This window comes from Cannabis sativa, chromosome 3 (assembly GCF_029168945.1).
Source record: "Cannabis sativa cultivar Pink pepper isolate KNU-18-1 chromosome 3, ASM2916894v1, whole genome shotgun sequence".
Lineage (NCBI taxonomy): Eukaryota > Viridiplantae > Streptophyta > Magnoliopsida > Rosales > Cannabaceae > Cannabis > Cannabis sativa.
Genome location: NC_083603.1, coordinates 24,128,578 through 24,147,930, shown reverse-complemented (window position 1 = coordinate 24,147,930; position 19,353 = coordinate 24,128,578). Strand labels below are relative to the sequence as shown.

General features: G+C 32.4%; 2 protein-coding genes and 2 non-coding genes across 4 annotated transcripts; 2 read left to right on the top strand and 2 right to left on the bottom strand.

Moving 5' to 3' along the window:
* The first annotated feature begins 2,846 nt into the window (after positions 1-2,846).
* On the top strand, positions 2,847-2,953 carry LOC115701792 (small nucleolar RNA R71). Its single transcript, XR_004008772.2, has one exon. It is a non-coding gene; the product is annotated as a small nucleolar RNA R71 (small nucleolar RNA).
* An 11,786-nt stretch (positions 2,954-14,739) lies between these two features.
* On the bottom strand, positions 14,740-15,376 carry LOC115710243 (uncharacterized). Its single transcript, XM_030638591.2, has one exon. It carries the CDS (start codon positions 15,147-15,149, stop codon positions 14,943-14,945), a length of 207 nt encoding a protein of 68 aa, XP_030494451.1. The 5' UTR covers positions 15,150-15,376; the 3' UTR covers positions 14,740-14,942.
* A 2,883-nt stretch (positions 15,377-18,259) lies between these two features.
* LOC133035996 (uncharacterized) lies at positions 18,260-18,915 on the top strand. The gene is made up of 2 exons (XM_061112459.1): positions 18,260-18,563; positions 18,830-18,915. Exons 1-2 carry the CDS (start codon positions 18,260-18,262, stop codon positions 18,913-18,915), a joined length of 390 nt encoding a protein of 129 aa, XP_060968442.1.
* On the bottom strand, positions 18,649-18,755 carry LOC115711792 (small nucleolar RNA R71). The gene has a single exon (XR_004010666.2). It is a non-coding gene; the product is annotated as a small nucleolar RNA R71 (small nucleolar RNA).
* Positions 18,916-19,353: the final 438 nt, after the last annotated feature.

The window sequence follows — 19,353 nt, the reverse complement described above, 5'->3', positions numbered from 1 at the left end:
ACTTATCCTTGAGAATCTGGAATGCTTCAAGACAATCTTTCCCAAATTCAAAAGGTACTCCACTAGCGAGAAGATTGGATAGCGGTTTGGCAACTTTGGAGAAGTCTTTGATAAATTTTCTATAGAACCCGGCATGACCCAAGAAGCTTCGAACTCCCTTAACTGAAACTGGAGGAGGCAAGTTCTCAATTGTAGATACTTTGGCTCTGTCAACCTCAATACCTTCTTTCGAGATTTTGTGTCCCAGCACTATTCCTTCTGTAACCATGAAATGGCACTTTTCCCAGTTTAACACCAAATTAGAGTCTTCACACCTTGTTAAAACCAATTCCAAGTTGCTTAAACATTGGTCAAACGATCAACCAAACACTGAAAAATCATCCATGAACACCTCGATGCACTTTTCTATTAAATCTGAAAATATGGCCATCATACACCTCTGAAATGTTGCTGGAGCATTACACAGCCCAAATGGCATTCGTCGAAAAGCAAAAGTACCATATGGACATGTGAATGTTGTTTTCTCTTGATCCTCCGGTGCTATAGCTATTTGGTGATACCCTGAGTACCCATCAAGGAAACAATAGTACTCTTGACCTGCCAACTTGTCTAACATCTGATCAATGAATGGGAGTGGAAAGTGATCTTTTCTTGTGACCCTGTTGAGTTTCCGGTAGTCAATGCAAATTCTCCATCCCGTGACAGTTCTGGTTGGGATGAGTTCATTCTTTTCATTCTTCACCACCATCATCCCTCCTTTCTTTGGAACAACTTGGACTGGACTTACCCATTTACTATCTGAAATAGGATACGCTACCCCGGCATCTAACCACTTTAAGACTTCTTTTCTGACAACCTCCTTCATTGGTGGATTTAATCTTCTTTGAGCATCAATGGTAGGCTTCACTCCTTCCTCCATTAAGATTCTGTGCATTACAGTTGAAGGGCTGATCCCTTTAATATCTGCTAAAGTCCATCCAATGGCTTTTATATGCTTCCTTAGAACCCGTAATAGCTTGTCTGTCTCTACAAAAGATAGGGAAGATGCCACAATAACAGGAAGTGTCTTATTTTCTCCCAAATATTCATACCTGAGATGCTCTGGTAGGACTTTTAACTCTAGTTGAGGAGGCTTTTCAGTAGATGGGGTAGGCTTTGTTGGTATGACTCCTAACTCTTCATAGTATTTTCTATTCAGCGGTCCATAAGAGTCAAGCCACAAAGCATACTCATAAGCTTCCTTACCATCTTGTTCCACCACCTCCTCTTGTACCAAAGTCAGATTAAGAGGGTCTTCAGCATGCGTCTTTGTCTCCACCAACTGGTCCACCACATCAATTGCAAAACAGTTGTCACTAGCTGTAGGGTAGGTCATTGCTTTGAGCACATTAAATACAACTTCATCTCCTTGTACCCTCAGCTTTAACTCTCCTTTCTGAACATCAATTAGTGCTTTCCCTGTTGCCAAGAAAGGTCTCCCCAGGATGATAGGAACATTGCTGTCTTCTTCCATATCCATAACAATGAAGTCAGCTGGAAAGATGAACTTGTCAACTTTTACTAACACATCCTCAATGACTCCTCTAGGATGAGCTAGTGATCGATCCGCCAATTGAAGAGTTACAGTAGTTGGCTTTGCTTCACCCAGCTGCAGTCTTTTAAACACTGACAAAGGCATTAAGTTTATACTGGCTCCCAAATCACATAGTGCATTTATTCCTTCAATTTTTCCAATAGTACAAGGAATAGTGAAGCTCCTTGGATCTCTGAGTTTTGGAGGGAGTTTCTTCTGTAGAATAGCGCTACACTCTTCAGTTAGAGCCACTTCATAAACTTCCATCTTCCTCTTCTTTGACAAAATTTCCTTCATAAACTTCACATAACTTGGCATCTGCTCTAGAGCTTCAGCAAAAGGAATGTTAATGTGAAGTCTTTTGAAGACTTCTAGAAACTTGGTGAACTGCTTGTCTAAGCTTGACTTTCTGAGCCTCTGAGGATAGGGTATTTTCACATGATGATCAATGCTAATAGGTGGAGACTGTTGTGGTAGTGCTGAGCTTTCAGTAGCCTTCTCTGCTGTTGGTGTTGGTGTTTGCACTGGTTGAGCATTTATTTCTTCATCTACCTCAACTGGTTGTGGTAACTCAGGCCCATCATATTTCTTACCGCTCCTCAGGGTAATTGCTTTGCAGTTTTCTTTGGGATTGACTTCAGTTGTACTAGGCAAATTTCCTTGAGGGCGGGTTGCTACCTGAGTTGCTAACTGGCCCATCTGAGTCTGCAGGTCTTTAATTGAAGATCTAGTTTCAGTCATAAACTGGAGCAGTAAATCTGTTTGCAAACTAGAATTTCCACCAGAGGCTTGTTGCTGATTAAACTGTTGGTTCTGATTTCTTTGCTGATAGAACCCACTATTTCTTCGGTTGTTACCCTGGTTGAACCCATAATTGTTGTTGTTGTTGTTCTGTGAAAAATTCCCAATGGCTTTAGCTTCATCCATTGGCAAATCATCCACATCTGCTTGACACTCCGAAAAGTGATGACTTCGTCCACATAACTCACAAACAATTTGGGCTTGTTTAGCTTGCCCTGCAATTATTTTTGTCAATGCCTCAACCTGAGCTGTTAACTTTGTGATGGAATCAACTTCTAACACACCAGCTACCTTCTTAGATTGACTCCTTTCAGTTGGCCACTGCTTATTGTTTAGAGCCATCTCCTCCAATAGATCATACGCCTCATTAGCACTCTTTCTCATAAAAGCTCCGCCCGCTGCTGCATCTATTAGAGTTCTAGTATTACCAACCAGCCCGTTGTAGAAGTTGTGAACCAGCATCCACTTCTCTATACCATGATGAGGACACCTCCTGATCAGATCTTTAAACCTCTCCCAAGCCTCATGGAGAGATTCATTATCTTGTTGGCAGAAATTATTGATTTCTCCTCTCAGCTTTGCAGACTTGGCTGCAGGAAAGAACTTTGACAAGAATTTTGTTGCCAGATCATTCCAGGTGGCAATAGAATTGGGTGGCAAGGAATTCAACCAACTCTTGGCTCGTTCTCTGAGCGAGAATGGAAACAATCTCAGTCGAATGGCATCATCGCTAACTCCATTAACCTTAAAAGTTTCACAAAGTTCCATGAAGTTAGAGAGATGCAGATTAGGATCTTCAGAAGGGAGGCCACCAAACTGAACTGAAGACTGCACCATTTGAAGGATGGCAGGTTTAATCTCGAAGTTGTTTGCATCCACTGCCGGTGGCCTGATACATGACTGCACTCCCGTCAGAGTAGGGAGAATGTAATCTCTCAAGCTACGGCCATTACCTTGGTCTTCCACGGCACCTCCATTATTAACGTTATTACCCCCATTGTTTCCAGCATTATTGTTCACATTGGCAGCCATGATTTCTGATGTTTCAGCAGTTGCTGAAACTCTTTCTTGCCTCTTGTTCTTTCGATTCCTCCTGCAAGTTTTCTCGATTTCAGGATCAACTGGTAATATGACTGCTTGTCCTTGACGGCGCATGCACTTAGGATTCCTGAAACAGATCAAGAAAATATTGCAAGAAAAAGGTTAGAAAAATCCGCAAGAGAAAATATACCAAAGTAGAAGTTAGTATAATTTTATGTAATATTAATCTTTAACAATTCCCCGGCAACGGCGCCAAAAACTTGTTGCTATAATTTATAAACGCTACGCAAGTATACGCAATCAAGTAGTAAATCTCACACAGGTGAGGTCGATCCCATAGGGAATTGGATTAAATACCACTAAATTATACTTATGATTCTATTCGGCAAATCGAAAGCAATTATGACTTAAAAACAGTAAAATATGAAAGAAATTCAGAAAACTTAATAACACAATTGAAAGTTGAGCAAGATGAGATAATAGGGAGGAGATTCCTGTTGTTGTTTACCCAAATCGTTAATGCGTAATTACTATCCTATTCTTGGAGTGAATGACAGATTATGAAATAACCTAGCACCTTTCAGATCTTCTAGATTCTAAATAACATGTTATCTAATTAATTCCTTAATTAAACTAACATGAAATCAGCATTAAGTAATAATCTACTCGTCACATAAGTCATGCAAATACTTTCGTTTCACATAGAACATCGATTATCTTAATTTTAGCATTCTCAATTCTCACTTTTCAGATTTCGAATTGAGATCATAGAGCATGCACAAGGTGATCAATCTTAAACATGAAATTAAGAACAAATTAAGATAATTTCACACACAAGAATTGAGGAATGGTAATTAAACATTAACTAGGCAAAACACTAAACAACAACCATCATCCTCCCTAAATGGGAAATTTAGTTCAGAAACAAATCCATAACCATTCCTATAGCAATATTCAACATAAATAAATTAAAGAGGAATAAAGAAAAGAACTGTTGGTGGATGAATTCTCGATCTTCACTTCAATCTCTGTGCTCTTCCTGCCGCTCTCAGCTGTATTTTAGGGTTTCTGATCGCTCTCCCTGACTTCCAATCGCAGTTTTCTATTTATAACTAAAATTTAGGGTTCGATGGACGAAAATGCCCCTGGTCCGTACGGGATCTCGCCGCGGCCAAGCTTCCTCTCGCCACGGCGAGATAATGGCAAAATAGGGTGCTCTCTGTATCTCTTAAATGGCCGCGGCGAGACACTTCATCGCCGCGGCGACTGTAGCCTTGTAAAACTTCGAAATCTAGCCGCGGCCAAGTTGTGTTTAGCCGCGGCCAGATATGCACAATTACTCAAAAATTGTGTTTTCTTCGGCTCAGCACGTCTTTTATCGAATTTCTGCACCCGAGACCTCTTTTATTCCAAAGAACCTGAAAACATAGAAAACAAGCGTAATTTCGTCCCAACACAGCGAAAAACGCACATAAATTAGATCCAAAACATAGGCTAAAAATAGCCTAACAGTTGCCAAAGATATAGAATCCAGTATCCCAAGAGAGTAGACATATAGAGAGGAATTTCACATTATCAATGATTTTGTGATTAAAGGAAGAGTAATGGTGGAGAAAAGGTTGTGTTTAATTCAACCTTTCAGATCCTATTACGAGGAGTTTACTACTACTACACTTGATTTGTATATCAAGGTGTTGAGATTATTTGAAACGCACTTTTTGTTTTATATTAGTGCAAGTGGGAGTTTGTTTGGTTTTATGCCCTAAATAAAACTCATTTCAATATAATCAGATTTACTTATTAATATAGATCAGAAATAACATTTAATGTTGCATGGTTCACATGATTTATTTCATGATTATATGTACATAATGTATAAATTCATCTGAAACCCTTTTCACATACTTGATCCTGTTTATTGTGTCGTCAACACATTGGAAAGTAAACATGACTATGTGAATAAAGTTTCCTAGATTAATCAGACAGGGTTTTACTGATATGATAATCTACAACAGAGTTTACTTGCATTTGGAGAAGTGCTATGTTCTTTCCAGAGCATTGGTTAAAGTAAAGCTCAGGTTGGATGCATGGAGTATGCATCGGAAGGGACCGATATTGAACTTTGACTTAGATTTATTAAACTTACCGTAATATCTATTCAAGTCAATATCGCCTAGTTGATCCTAGATCAAATGATCTTAATCCTGATATGATTAGGCTCAATCTTGAAAGGCTATTCGTGTTCTTTGATTTGTTAGTTAAGCCTACTTTTAGGTCAGGGTGATACGTACATTTTGGGAACACGGTAGTGCAATTGAGTGGGAGCGCTATCATAAACGTGGAATCTATAGCTTCTATCTGGCGAATAGTAAGCAAAGGATGATCTCCTTCGAGCTTGACCAAACGAACATAAATGGTGGAGTACTCATTTCACATAAGCTAAAATATCATTTATACGGGGTCAAGTGTTTTAAGGAATAAATACATTGTAAGGTGTAACGGTAATTTAATCCCTTTACAATGTAGATCATTCATATAGAGGATCATTGATCACATTAGGATTATAACAATGGATAACTAATGATGTGTCTATATGGTGGAACATATAGAGCATTCTATATACTGAGAGTGCAATTCTAAGTTCTATGCGTGGATTCAACGAAGAATTAATAAGTTAGTGAATTTTAGTGCTAAATTCTTGATCTACTTATTGGAAGCTCGGTTATATAGACCCATGGTCCCCACACTAGTTGAGATAATATTGCTTGTAAGACTCATGTAATTAGTTTTGATTAATCAATTATAATTCTCAAATTAGACTATGTCTATTTGTGAATTTTTCACTAAGTAAGGGCGAAATTGTAAAGAAAGAGTTTTAGGGGCATATTTGTTAATTATGATACTTTGTATGGTTCAATTAATAAATATGATAAATGACAATATTATTTAATAATTATTTATAGTTATTAAATAGTTAGAATTGGCATTTAAATGGTTGAATTAGAAAATTGGCGTTTTTGAGAAAATCATATGCAGAAAAGATAAAACTGCAAAATTGCAAAAAGTGAGGCCCAAATCCACTTGTATAGGGCCAGCCACTTTTGTAGGAAATTTAAACTGATTTTTTCATTATTTTAATGCCAAATAATTCAAACCTAACCCTAGTGGAATGCTATAAATAGATAGTGAAGGCTTCAGGAAATTGACACTTAAATTTCTACACTTCTGATTCAGAAAAAACTGAGCCTTCTCTCTCCCTATCTTTGGCTGACCCTTCTCTTTCTCCTTCCCTCTTCAATTTCGAAAATCTTAGTGTGAGAGTAGTGCCCACACATAGCAAGTGATACCTCAATCATAGTGAGGAAGATCATGAAGAAAGACATTCAGCAAAAGGAGTTTCAGCATCAAAGATTCAGAGCAAGAGATCCAGGTTCAGATATTGATAATGCTCTTCTACAGAAAGGAATCAAGGGCTAGATATCTGAACGGAAGGAGTCATTATATTCCGCTGCACCCAATGTAAGGTTTCCTAAACTTTATATGTGTTTATTTCATCGTTTTAGAAAGTTCATATTTAGGGTGTTAATAAACATACTTGTGAGTAGATCTAAGATCCTGGTAAAATAATTTCCAACAACTGGCCTCATAGCCATGGTAATTGATTTACTTGCAAGAAATTTGGACTTTAAAACGATTGTTTGTTCGTTTTTGGATGGTATCATGTTGTATTGAGTGTTATTTGATGATTGATTGATGTTTGTGAATTTTCGTGAAAAATAATTGTGATTCTGTTTCTGGAATTATTTTTATTGGATAGTATGGAAGAAATTAAGCAAGTTACTTTTTTAGAGAACTCAATTTCGATTTAATTTGAATTAGTTATGATTTTTTGAATATTCGGAAAAATCGGAGCTGTGCTGAAATTTTCCTGCGATCGCGAAAACTGTCCGTACAGCTCACAATTTTTTCGTTTTTCTTCGTTTTTTCATGCTTTTTCATGGAATTAACTTCCGATTTTTTGTGTAGTTCTGTATTTATACTATTACTATTCCTAATTCAATTCTAATTATCATTTTGAATTAATTAAATATTTTTTTTAAATAATTTGACCTTATTTAAATTTAAAATAAGATAACTATAATCATGTAATTTTAAAAAGATGTAAGATATTTTGCTAACTTTTAAATTTTGTTATTTTATTTATTTAAGTTACATTTAAAATCTGAAAAAGATATTCATTTATCTTTTTTAATTTTTTATTTATAAAATAACATTTAAATTTTAAAAGTAGTTAGCAAATTTTTGAAATGATATTTAGGTTGGTTGAAACCTAATTTTTCAAAATTGTAGGTTTAATTTTAAATTCAAATTTTTTTAATTTAATTTCGAATTTTTATTAATTTTTTTTTTAAATTTTCGAAAATTATATTTTTTTTAATTAATTATTTATTTTGAAATTAATAATTTAATTTAAAGTTAAATAAATCCTACATCAAACTATCCAGCTAACCTTGTTGCAGGAGTATGTGTTTTAGCTTGTTTGTAAGTTTTCAAAACCTATTATTACTTGATTGCAAATAGCCATGGTTACCTTTTGCCAGATCTATTGATTTGATGGCTCCCTTGGTCAAGTTAATAATTTGTAACAGGTATATTTACAATCTTCTTTCATCTGTGTATGACCTAGCAACATGATAGGACCCATCCAAAGTGTGCCTGTGTGAGCCTATGTGTTTAATTTCATTATAGATGCATATAGGTTGTTGTTGCTAAAATAAATTATCATAGTTCTTGATAGAATTTATTTAGGCCCATTTAGTTTTTGGGCCTATTCAATTAATAACAGTTGTTCATTTTAAGGTTAAATTCCTCTCTTTTGGGCCTTGTGTGAGAGTTGGGAGTCATAGAAGTGGGTACGACATACTGAACCCAGCACCCCCTCACATGAACCACCCCAATTGTGAAGGCCCATTTGCCTGATTTGAATAACTGTACTAGGTTAATTAAACTAGTTTAACCTAATAAAATTGATTAGCAACATAATTAATTTCATTTATTTTGAAATTAATTTAAGAAAATTATAGTTTCAAGAATTCTTTATTCTAAGCTAAACTATATGTATTTTCTTGTATTTAATTAAATATAGAATTATAACCATCTAGATTCTTTCTGGAGCTTAATTTAAATTTTTCATTAAATATTCCTATTTAAGTTGATATTTAGTTATTTACAACTAACCAACTTAAATCTGAATATCTTTTGGATTTAAAATTTCAAAATTAAGTTGAGGAATTTTAGGCATTGGTTATTAAGATTCTTTAGATATTTTTCAAGTTAATATCTTTTTGAATATTAACTTAAAATGGAATATTTTTAAATTAAGTGGTTACAACTTAATTTTTGATATTTAATTAAATTTAAATTTGAAAATATTTAAGTTCTAGATTTTTTCTAATACAACTTAAATTAGATATTTTTTCAAATTTTATGGAAAAGATACTTAGTCAAATAAGATATTTTCTAGATAGTTATTTCTAGACTACTTATTATTTCTAATATTAAATAGGAAAATATTATACATTGTGAAATTAATTATTTAAATAATTAATTTTGGTACAATTTATTTTTTCCTAGTATTAAACTAGAGATTAATAATTAAGCCTTCTCTACACTTAATTATTTATTTCTTGAATTTAATACATTTAATTAATTTGAAAATTAAATATCTAAGTTGATTTTCATCATGATACTTAAATATTTCTTTTCCATGACACTTAATTAAATAGAAAATTATTTTTAGTTGAAATTTATTTTTTCAACTAAATTTAAATAATTTTCAAAATATATTTTTTCTTTATTTTATTAATCAAATTTCAAAATTGCATTTCTTAAATGCTGGAATTTCGAATTTTATTTGAAAAATAGATTAAGTTGTAAATTAATTATTTATTTTAATTAATTCTTGGATCAGCTTAAATCAATGACTTTTTCATTTATTGATTAATTTAAAATAAATTGAATTAAAGTATATTATTAGAAATTGAATTAATTAGTCAAAGGAAAATCTAGATAGATGATATTTTTGCTTGAAGTATTTTTCTAGTGTATTTAATTAAATAGAAAATTAATATTTAAGTTGATTTTCATCATCATACTTAAATATTTGAAATTTTTCTTATATATTTAATTAAATAGGAAAATTATATTTTTTGTTGTAAATTAATTTTATTAATTAATTTTGGGCCAACATTAAATTAGAATAATTTTTTCAGGATTTATTTTTTATTTTAATATGCAATTTCGAAAATTGTATTCTTAAATACTTTAATTTTTCGAAATGCAATATATATTTATAGAAAATTAAATTTGAGTTGTAAATTAATTTAAATTAATTTTGTAACAACTTAAATTGAATATTTTTCTAAATATTTATTGGAAATTATTACTAAGATGGAAATAATTCATGTTATTTTCATATCCATCTAAGTAAAATTTATAAATATTAAATTAAAATTTATATTTAGAATTTTTCATTCTAAATTGAAAATTTTAATTAAATAAATATATATTTAAAATAAATAGAATAAATAAAGAGAATCAAAGAAAATACAACTCACTTTAAATAATGAGCTTGATTATTAATAAGATATTCGATCTCCATTGTTGGTCTTACAAAAGTTAAATGTTTTCAATATAACCTCGAGACGCTAGACTTCGTCCCCCTATGGATGGTTATTCGTTGAACGCATTTAACACTGTAAGACAAAAGAATTCTTGCATAGTCTATTCGAATGGCTTGAGCCAAGATTCTTAATCCTCATAATATTTTATGGTATCTTAATTTGATTACTCAACCTCTAGCAAGTATTTTTCACTTCAAATACTAGTCTGCTATGTTGATGATTTAAGTCTTAAAAGAAACTTATAGTTTCAGACTAATACAATAAGTCACAACTAAATAACCCTCCAAACAATAAAAGGTTAAAAGTATTATTTAACCAGACATCTACTATTGAGTAGGAGCTATCTAAGATGTAATCAAATAAGGAACGTTAGGAGATATTCAAGAAAGATTTATGAAAGTGATCTATATGTTAGATATTAAGGAACTGTATATCAGTTATCCTTATAACTACCCCAACTCATTCAAGATTCTGAGATGGTGGTTACTCTAGGGGTGGAGGAGTTATTCTATAATAATTCAAGCTTTACCAGAGAAGATTTATATATAACTTTGTAAATTCGAAATTACCAGAAAGTTATTTTACTGAAGAAAATTCTACACCATATTATCTCAATTCCAAATTTTAAAATATGAGAGATATGTCTTCTGTTTGTTCAGATGTACTTAATAAGCAGTAAGGATTTCAGTATCCCTTGATGAGTAAAGCATATAGTAAAGGATGTTTCATAAATGTTCTTATGAACTTGTTTCCAGAAGTTTGGGTGGATTCAAATATACTACACTTGATCTGAAGATCAAGACAACAGATTGATTAAAATGCACAGTTTGTTTTATGTTAGTGCAGGTGGGAGTTTGTAGGGTTTTGTGCCCTAAATAAAACCCTTTACAATCTGATTAGTTATCAATATAAGAAATTTGAAGTGATTTATGTTTGCATGAATTTTTCATACTTATGGTTTAATATGTTTAATATATATATACACAAAATCTGTTAAGTCCAGAACATATATTTATTCACAATTACAGTATTGTCAACACAGTGGAATGTGACTGTGATTATATGATTCAAAAGACTAAGTCCCTGTTTCATCAGTGTTTTGGATTTACACTGATGTGATAATCAGCGATGATGTGTACTTACACTTGGAGTAAGTGTTATGTTCTTTCAAGGACATTGGTAAAGTATACTAGTTTCGAATGTATGGAGTATACATTGGACTCGACCGATATTGAACTTAGTTAAGACATTAGAAACTTACCGTTATATCTTTCCAAGTCAATATCAGTAGTTGATCTTAAATTAAAAGAATCTAAATCCTAATATGCTTAGGCTCAACTCAGGAGTGCTATTCATGTTCTTTGATTTATTAGTTAAGCCTACTTTTGGGTCAGGGTGATACGTATATTTTGGGAACATGATAGTATGATTGAGTGGGAGTGGTGAACATAAATATGGAATCTATAGCTTCTACTGATGTATAGAAGTCAAGTGATGATTCGTTTCGAGCTTAGTTAAATAGAAGTAAATGGATGAGCTCTTGTTTCAGTGACTAATTCTTAGATCACTGAAACATCATTTACAGGTAGCTAAGTGTTTTAACGGGCCAAATACATTGAGGGGTGAAAACGGTAAATTTATCCCATCTCGATGTAAATCATCTATGTAGAGGATCTTTGATCACATTAAGATTATAACAATGGTTAAATGAGATAGCATACCTATATCGTGAAACATATAGAATGCTCTATATAAGTCTAAGAGTGCAATTCTAAGTTCTAAGAGTGGATTCAACGAGGAATTAATAAGTAGGGATTTACTTAGTAAATTCGGTTCACTTATTGGAAGCTCAGCATATAGATCCATGGTCCCCATTCTAGTTAGACCATGCTGCTTGTAAGACTCAATAGTTGATTTGTAATTAATCAATTATAATTCTAAAGTTAGACTATGTCTAATTTATGAATTTTCACTAAGCAGGGGTGAAATTGTAAAGAAAAGAGATTCTAGGTTTGTTTATTAATTAAGAGACTCTATATGTCTAATTAATAATTATATTAAATGACAATATTATTTAATAATCTATTTTAGTTATTAAATAATTAGTTTTGGCATTCAAATGGTTAGAATTTGAAAATTGGCGTTTTAGAGAAAATAGAAATAAAAATTGTGAAAACTGCAAAATCCAAGTAAGGCCCAGTAACACCTATGGCCGGCCACTTGAGAAGCTTTTTCCAATTAATATTTTCATTATTTTAATGCCAAATAATTACTAACCTAAACCTAGTAGTTGTCTTTAAATAAAAAGTGATGGCTCGGTCAAAAATAAGTTTTTTTTTTTTTTTCAACAAGTTTTCTTCAGATTGCTTTTTTCAGAAAAACTGAGCCTTCTACTTTCTCTCTCTATAGCCGACCCTACCTCTCTCTCTCTCTCTTATCCTCTTCACAATTTTGAAACCTTAGTGATAGAGTAGTGCCCACACACAGCAAGTGGTACCTCAATCATAGATTGGAAGACTGTGAAGGATGACACACATAGAGAAGGACATTCGGGCTCAGATCTTGATAATACTCTGCGACAGAAAGGATACAAGTGTTAGAGATTTGAGTGGAAGGAGACATTATTCCGCTGCGACCAATGTAAGGTTTTCTTAACTTTATATGTGTTTAATTATCGTTTTAGAAAGTTCTTATTTAGGGTGTTAAACAACATACTTGTGAGTAGATCTAAGATCCTGGTAAAATAAACTCCAACATTAATGACATCTTTAACTTTGCACACAACTCTATCACAATTTCCTATCTCTCCATTCCAAAAAATGTTGTTTCGGGTGCACCAAATCATGTAAACTAAGGTTGTTGTGGCAGCAGCAAACACCTTCTTTTTGAAGCCATTGCATCTTGCCTTTGACAGCCACCTGCTTATAGCTTTCAAGGATACAGCCATGGCTTCCCATTGCAGCCACCCTTTGATATTATTTTCGAAAAAGGTAGAGGAAAAGAAAGATATTATTTTTCTCTCAATCGTTCTTGCTCATTTGTTGAGAACTCAACAAGAACACACTATATACTTTATTATAATAGCCCATACTATTCCGTGTTGGTGGTGGATAGATTTAAAAAATACTGGTGTGAGTCCAATTGACTCATCTTCATCATATTGATTAAGGGATACGACATGCAAGAAATTTTGAGGATACCCTGATAGTCTTCAAAATGTATATATTCTAAACTTATATTTATGTTTTAATTTAATGTACACACATATGGAGATCCATTGGGCTATGGTACAATGATAATCAGATAATATGAAACTCTTCTGCTGCGTACCTGATTTAGTACCATATAACTAAAAAATTAATTTTTTGCAACCTGTGCGGACATCATACGTCCTCTGGCCGCCCCAACAACGCTTAAGTGTCGTCAGGGCAGTGGTTCCTTAGAAATTTGCGATGCGTGCTTCGATTAGTATTTTAGCAATAACTCCTTCAATACAATTCAGAATTGGACGATTCAAGATGCTACAGAAAGTTGAGAATGAGATCTAAAAACTTTATGTTGAGCTACAAGTCCAACTTTACATCTAAGGTAGTTAAAATTAGTAATTACGTACAGACTTGTCAAACCAAGCTCTCCGTCTTCCACTATTGTTCACCAAAATGTATTAAACCCCTTCAAAATGGCTCCAAATGCATAATTAGCCTTCATAAAATTCCTAACAAGTAAACATCATACTAATCAATCATTTAAAGAATTAATTTTGAAAATATAACACTAATCCTATTGGATTACCATTCTATTTCAATTTTGAACTTTCAAAAAAACAAATAAAGAAAAACTTACAAAATAGACATAAATTTTTTTAAAAAAAATTACAAAAATACTTCAACATAGAATTTTTTTATTTTTACACTTTGAAATTTTTTATTTACAAAAATACCTCTTCAGTAAAAATACTTATTTTGGTTGTTTTATAATTTATTTATAGTTTTATTATAGTTGTCATGAGGTTATTTTTCTGATTATTTTACAGTTTATTTTTATTTATAGTTGTCATGATGTTGATTTCTAGTTGTTGTTTAGTTATTTTCTTAATTTTTGTTGAGCAAAGTGTAATTTTATAATATTATAACATTAAAAGTGTATTTTTGTAAATAAAAATTTTAAATCGTAAAATTGTAAATAAAACATAAAAAATGATATTTTTGAAAATTATAATTCAAATTTTTGAGACACTAGAAAAGAATATAATGATGAAGATAGTTGATTTTTATCGACAGGGGATCAAGCGATTTTGAATCTCTGTAAAATAAAAATTCCAAATTTATATTTGTTTAATTGATATATTTCACATTCATAGCATATTACAATTAAATCTAAATGAAATGAATAAAATCACTATTGATTTGGTTATTAATATGAGAGTAAGAAGTTTGTAGAAATATGAAGCCTATGAAGACTGAATAGTGTTTTCAAATAAAAAATGAAAGAAGAAAAAGGTGTTAAACATAAGGAAGAACAATATTTTATTTTCCATTCCATAAAATAATCTTAAGAGAGTGTGTGTGAGAGAGAATTTGCAAGACTAACATAAATATAGGAAGAAAAAAAAAATACATCTTATTAATTAGTATTAGAAGATTTTCTTTTCAAATATTTTCATTGAAAAATAGTGGACTCAAACATTTGACATACCAACAAAAACAAAAAAGACAACTACTTACAAAATTTACAATATAGGCTTGTTGATCAAGTACATTCAACATATTCTTCTAACACCACTAATTTGTGCATCACAACAAAAAAATATAAAACCACCTTACTTTTATATCCAAATTATTTATTTAAAAACGTGAACAACTCTTCATTTTCAAAGATTCAAAGTTGAGAGTTGGAGAAGAAAAGTATCCAATATCAGATTCGTCGTCAAATTCTTCACTCTCTTCGGCAATGGTCTCCAAACCAGGGGAGTTAGAAGTCTTTTGAGGGTAAATAATGAGGGCAGGAGCCACCTCAAGCCAAGAACTCAAGTTCCTTCTTTCCTTAACCATTTTTTACTTTGAGCTTGTAAGAAAACAAGACAAAAAAGAGCTTAGTTCCCTTGAACAAAAAAAAGTAGTATGGATGATTATAGAATTGAATGGGATGGTGAATTGGTTTTCTCTCTTCCTCCTTCTGTCTTTAGAAAGAAGAGAGATTAAGATGAGAATCCCACAAGATATTTCTAAAGGGGTTTTGTTAATAACAAAAGATTTTTACACTTATGATTTAAGTTTGGAATGAAATGAGGGTCTTTATATAGGAAGATTTTGGGAAAAATATCAATGCAAATGGGAAGATAGTTATCATTGAGAGCCCATTTGATGGTATTCATTGAATCCATGTGTAAAACGTAGAGTAAATGCTTAAAAACAGATGTTCCAAATTTAGGCGAAAGCTCTATAATTGCATGTAACCAACCTATCATTCCCCCACTTCATTGGGGAAGGATTTTGAGCCATAGATAAGTTGAAACGTGTAAGAAATTGGGTAGAGAGACAATTGTATTGCTCAATAATGTTATGGTTCTTTCATTGTCGTTTATCTTTTCCATGATTATAACGTTAGTATTTTATTTCAAAATAGAAAATTGTGAACAAAATTGCGCCATTGGTCCTTAAGTCAGTGAGCCATTTCTTATTGGCTACAATTGTTTTTTAATCTTATAATGATTGTGTTAGCAGCATTAACATCATGTGATGCCATTCCGAAAGTAGATTGGAACTATAATATGTTGATGAATAAAATAATAAAAAAAGGCCAAATCCCTCCATTTGATTCATTTTTCTTTGCTACTAAAGATAAAGCTCTTGTAAAAGGAACCAAACTTTAAGCGATAGCAACCAACCATGTAAATGGATCCACAAGCATAAAAAAGGAAATAGCTTAGCCGTTTGACAAACTTTTTTTACTGGTTTAGCTAACTTCAATAAACTTTTTACTTTTTTTTTTTTGGTATGTATCAGTGTTTTGTATGCAAACAAATTTATTTTGATCTATAATATATACCATCATACTTTTCATCTTTAGTTATATCAAATCGGTAATATTTTTGGTCCCAATCACTATACTCAATTTTAACCGTTATATGTAGTTCAATAAACTCCATTCTAGCCATCATACTTTTCATTTTTACTTATATCAAATAACGGTCGTCTTCCTATTATATTTTCCCAATTCATTCTTCTATATAATGCGATTAAACTGATGAGAGATATACATCTTTTCATACTAAAAAAAATACAAACACAGTTTTCTTACAAAAAGAAAAAAAAATTCATCTGCCATATCATATTGTGAGAGTGTATTCGACGGTTCTCAACTGTGTAGTGGAGATCCAATGCAGTATACGATTAGGCTGTTTTATCCTGGGGACGACTGGTAATTTTTGATGTGCACATTCATGGGTAGTATTGCGACCGTCTTAAAGAAAGCGACATAATCTGCGACTAAACCTAGAAATTTCATTTGGTACTTGATAGGCTAGTTTAGGTGCATTTTATATAGTGTTTTAGAGGTGTGTTTCAATTGATTATATTCATTTTGTGAAGAATTACTCTTATTTTCTACTTTTTCCGGTTTAAATGGTAAAATTCATAATATGAATTGAAAATGAGAAGAAGCATGTTAAATTAGATGAATATGATGAATTTATTATGGAATTTGGAGTTCTAAGGTTTAATGATGAGAAAGAATCTAAGTTTTGGATGATCAACACACTCTGTTTGTGATCGAAAATCAAGTCCGAAGCTTCAAGCAAATTTTTGACTATGGTGTGTTAACTTTTAGGAAAAATATTAAGAATAAAAGTTCTAGATCTCTCTTTCAGCTTTATGAAACATCTTGAATCGTTTAATTTTGAGCAATATTGAAAGAATTATGGCCAAAACATTATCAGTCATTGCACTAGGAAGCTCGCTGACCGAAATCCTCCTTTAAGAGCCACGGCATGGAGGGCTAATGTCGCGGCCCTCTATGGTGTTTTGGAAAAAATTAGGGTTCTTAAACCCTAATATTAAGATTTAAAGGGACCTTTTTGACACTTTTTGAGAATAACATTGTTGAGAGACGAAAAGTAGAGGCATAAAGCAACTCTGGACACTTTCAATATTATTTTTTTCGATGAGTTCTTTGTTCTACTTTATTTTTCATGTTCTTAATTAGTTGTTATCAATTTTTTACAATGATTCTGAGTAGTTATACTTTAAATAGGGTTGTTAGTGGAGATTATTTGACATTTTATTATAGTTTTAATATGAATAAGTTCTTCCCTAATTTTCCATGTACATCTATTTCATTTCATTTGTATTTAATTTTTTTAGTTGTTTGATCACTAATTAATTGTTTATAACTTCAATGCAAAATTTAAGAAGTGAATATTGATTTTGCTAAAGTAAAATAGACACAGATTTTGATATTGGACGAGAGTACCTATGGTCGATGTAACATTTAGGATTTTTATGCGTAATGCCTTCTATATATTTAAATTTATCACGGAATGTAGAAATTTTGCATATAGGTTGAGATCTATATGTCCTAACCTGAATATAAGTTTCTTTAGTAAATCCAGTATCACATGAAAATCAGAAATTACAATTAAATTATAATCTATAGAAAGTAAATTCAATTGAAATTAATCACCCTAAGCTCTGATCATTGTTAATAATTTTTAATTATTTTTTTTTCTTTTCATTAGAATTTAAACCTTCTTTATTATTATTATTGTCACCAAATAAAATTTAGGAATTTAATTTTTTGGTAATTAACTACAGTTTTTGTAGGAACTATATTTTACTTATCAATATATTACTTGATTCGACTACGTATACTTGCGTAATAGAATTTTCATAACAAGTTTTTAGCATCGTTTTTGGGGACTGTTTTTAGTTAATATCAAAATAATTAAATTTTATTCTAATTTGATTTTCTTTTCACCTTTTACTAACTCTATTTGTGTCAATCTTTTTCTTTTCAGGAACAACTAGTTAATGCGATGTCAAGGACCAAATGCCAGCGTGCTTGTTGATCCTGAAATAGAGAAGACTTATAGACAGAATAGAAGAAACAAGAGGTCAAAAAGAGTTCCTTCTAGAGGAGTTGAATTAGAAGAAATGGGGGTGCAATGGATCAAGATAATGCCCATATTTCACCTGACATAAGCCAGAGGGGTTATCTTCTACGCGCAATGACAGAGGTCCAATCTTGTATAAGGCCATCCGATGTTGATGCAAATAACTTTGAAATCAAGCCAGCCATTCTTCCAATGGTTCTGTCAACAGTCCAGTTTGGGGGACTTCCTTCGGAGGACCTAAACATGCATTTAGCTAACTTCATGGAGCTTTGTGAGAAATTTAAGATGAATGGAGTTAGTGACAATACCATTCACTTGAGATTATTCCCATTCTCACTAAGGGAACGAGTCAAGAGTTGGTTCCACCTAACTTAATCAACACTTGGAATGAACTTGCAGTGAAGTTTCTCTCAAAATTCTTTCCTCCAGCAAAAGTAGCCAAGTTGAGGGGAGAGATCAATAGTTTTTATCAACTTGACAATGAGTCTCTCTATGATGCTTGGGAGAGATTCAAAGATTTGATCAGAAAGTGTCGTCACCATGGAATTCAAAATTAGATGCTGGTCCATAATTTTTACAATGGGTTGTGAGCTACTACTCGCATGCTCATTGATGTCGCAGCTAGTGAGGCATTCATGAGAAAAAGTGCCAACGAGGCATACGAGCTTTTAGAAGAGATGGCCATGAATAAATCAGCAGTGGCCTAGTGAAAGGAGCAATTCAAAGAAAGTGGATGGGTTGCATGAGATTAATGCAATCACGAAACTAATTGCTCAAGTTGAAACCTTGATTGAGTTGATGACATCCCATGTACAAGAAGCACAACAAGTGAGATGTGGGCCCCCGTACAAGAAACTCAAGCCATTGTAAACTATCCTCAAAATTGAAATTATCCTGAAGGGAATCGTTAGCAACAAAGGTTTTATCAACAAAGATACATGTAACAACAGTGACAACAACCCCCCCCCCCCCAAACTTAACAGCCCACTCAACAAAAACAAATGTTTGGTGAGAGTTCCAATGTTCAGTTTGATCTCCCACTAAAATAAATGGATGGAACTAAGGCTTTTATCATATCCTTGGAGAGTCAAATGGGGAAATTGGCTGCTCAAATGGCCAACTGCACCAAAGGTAATTATCCTAGC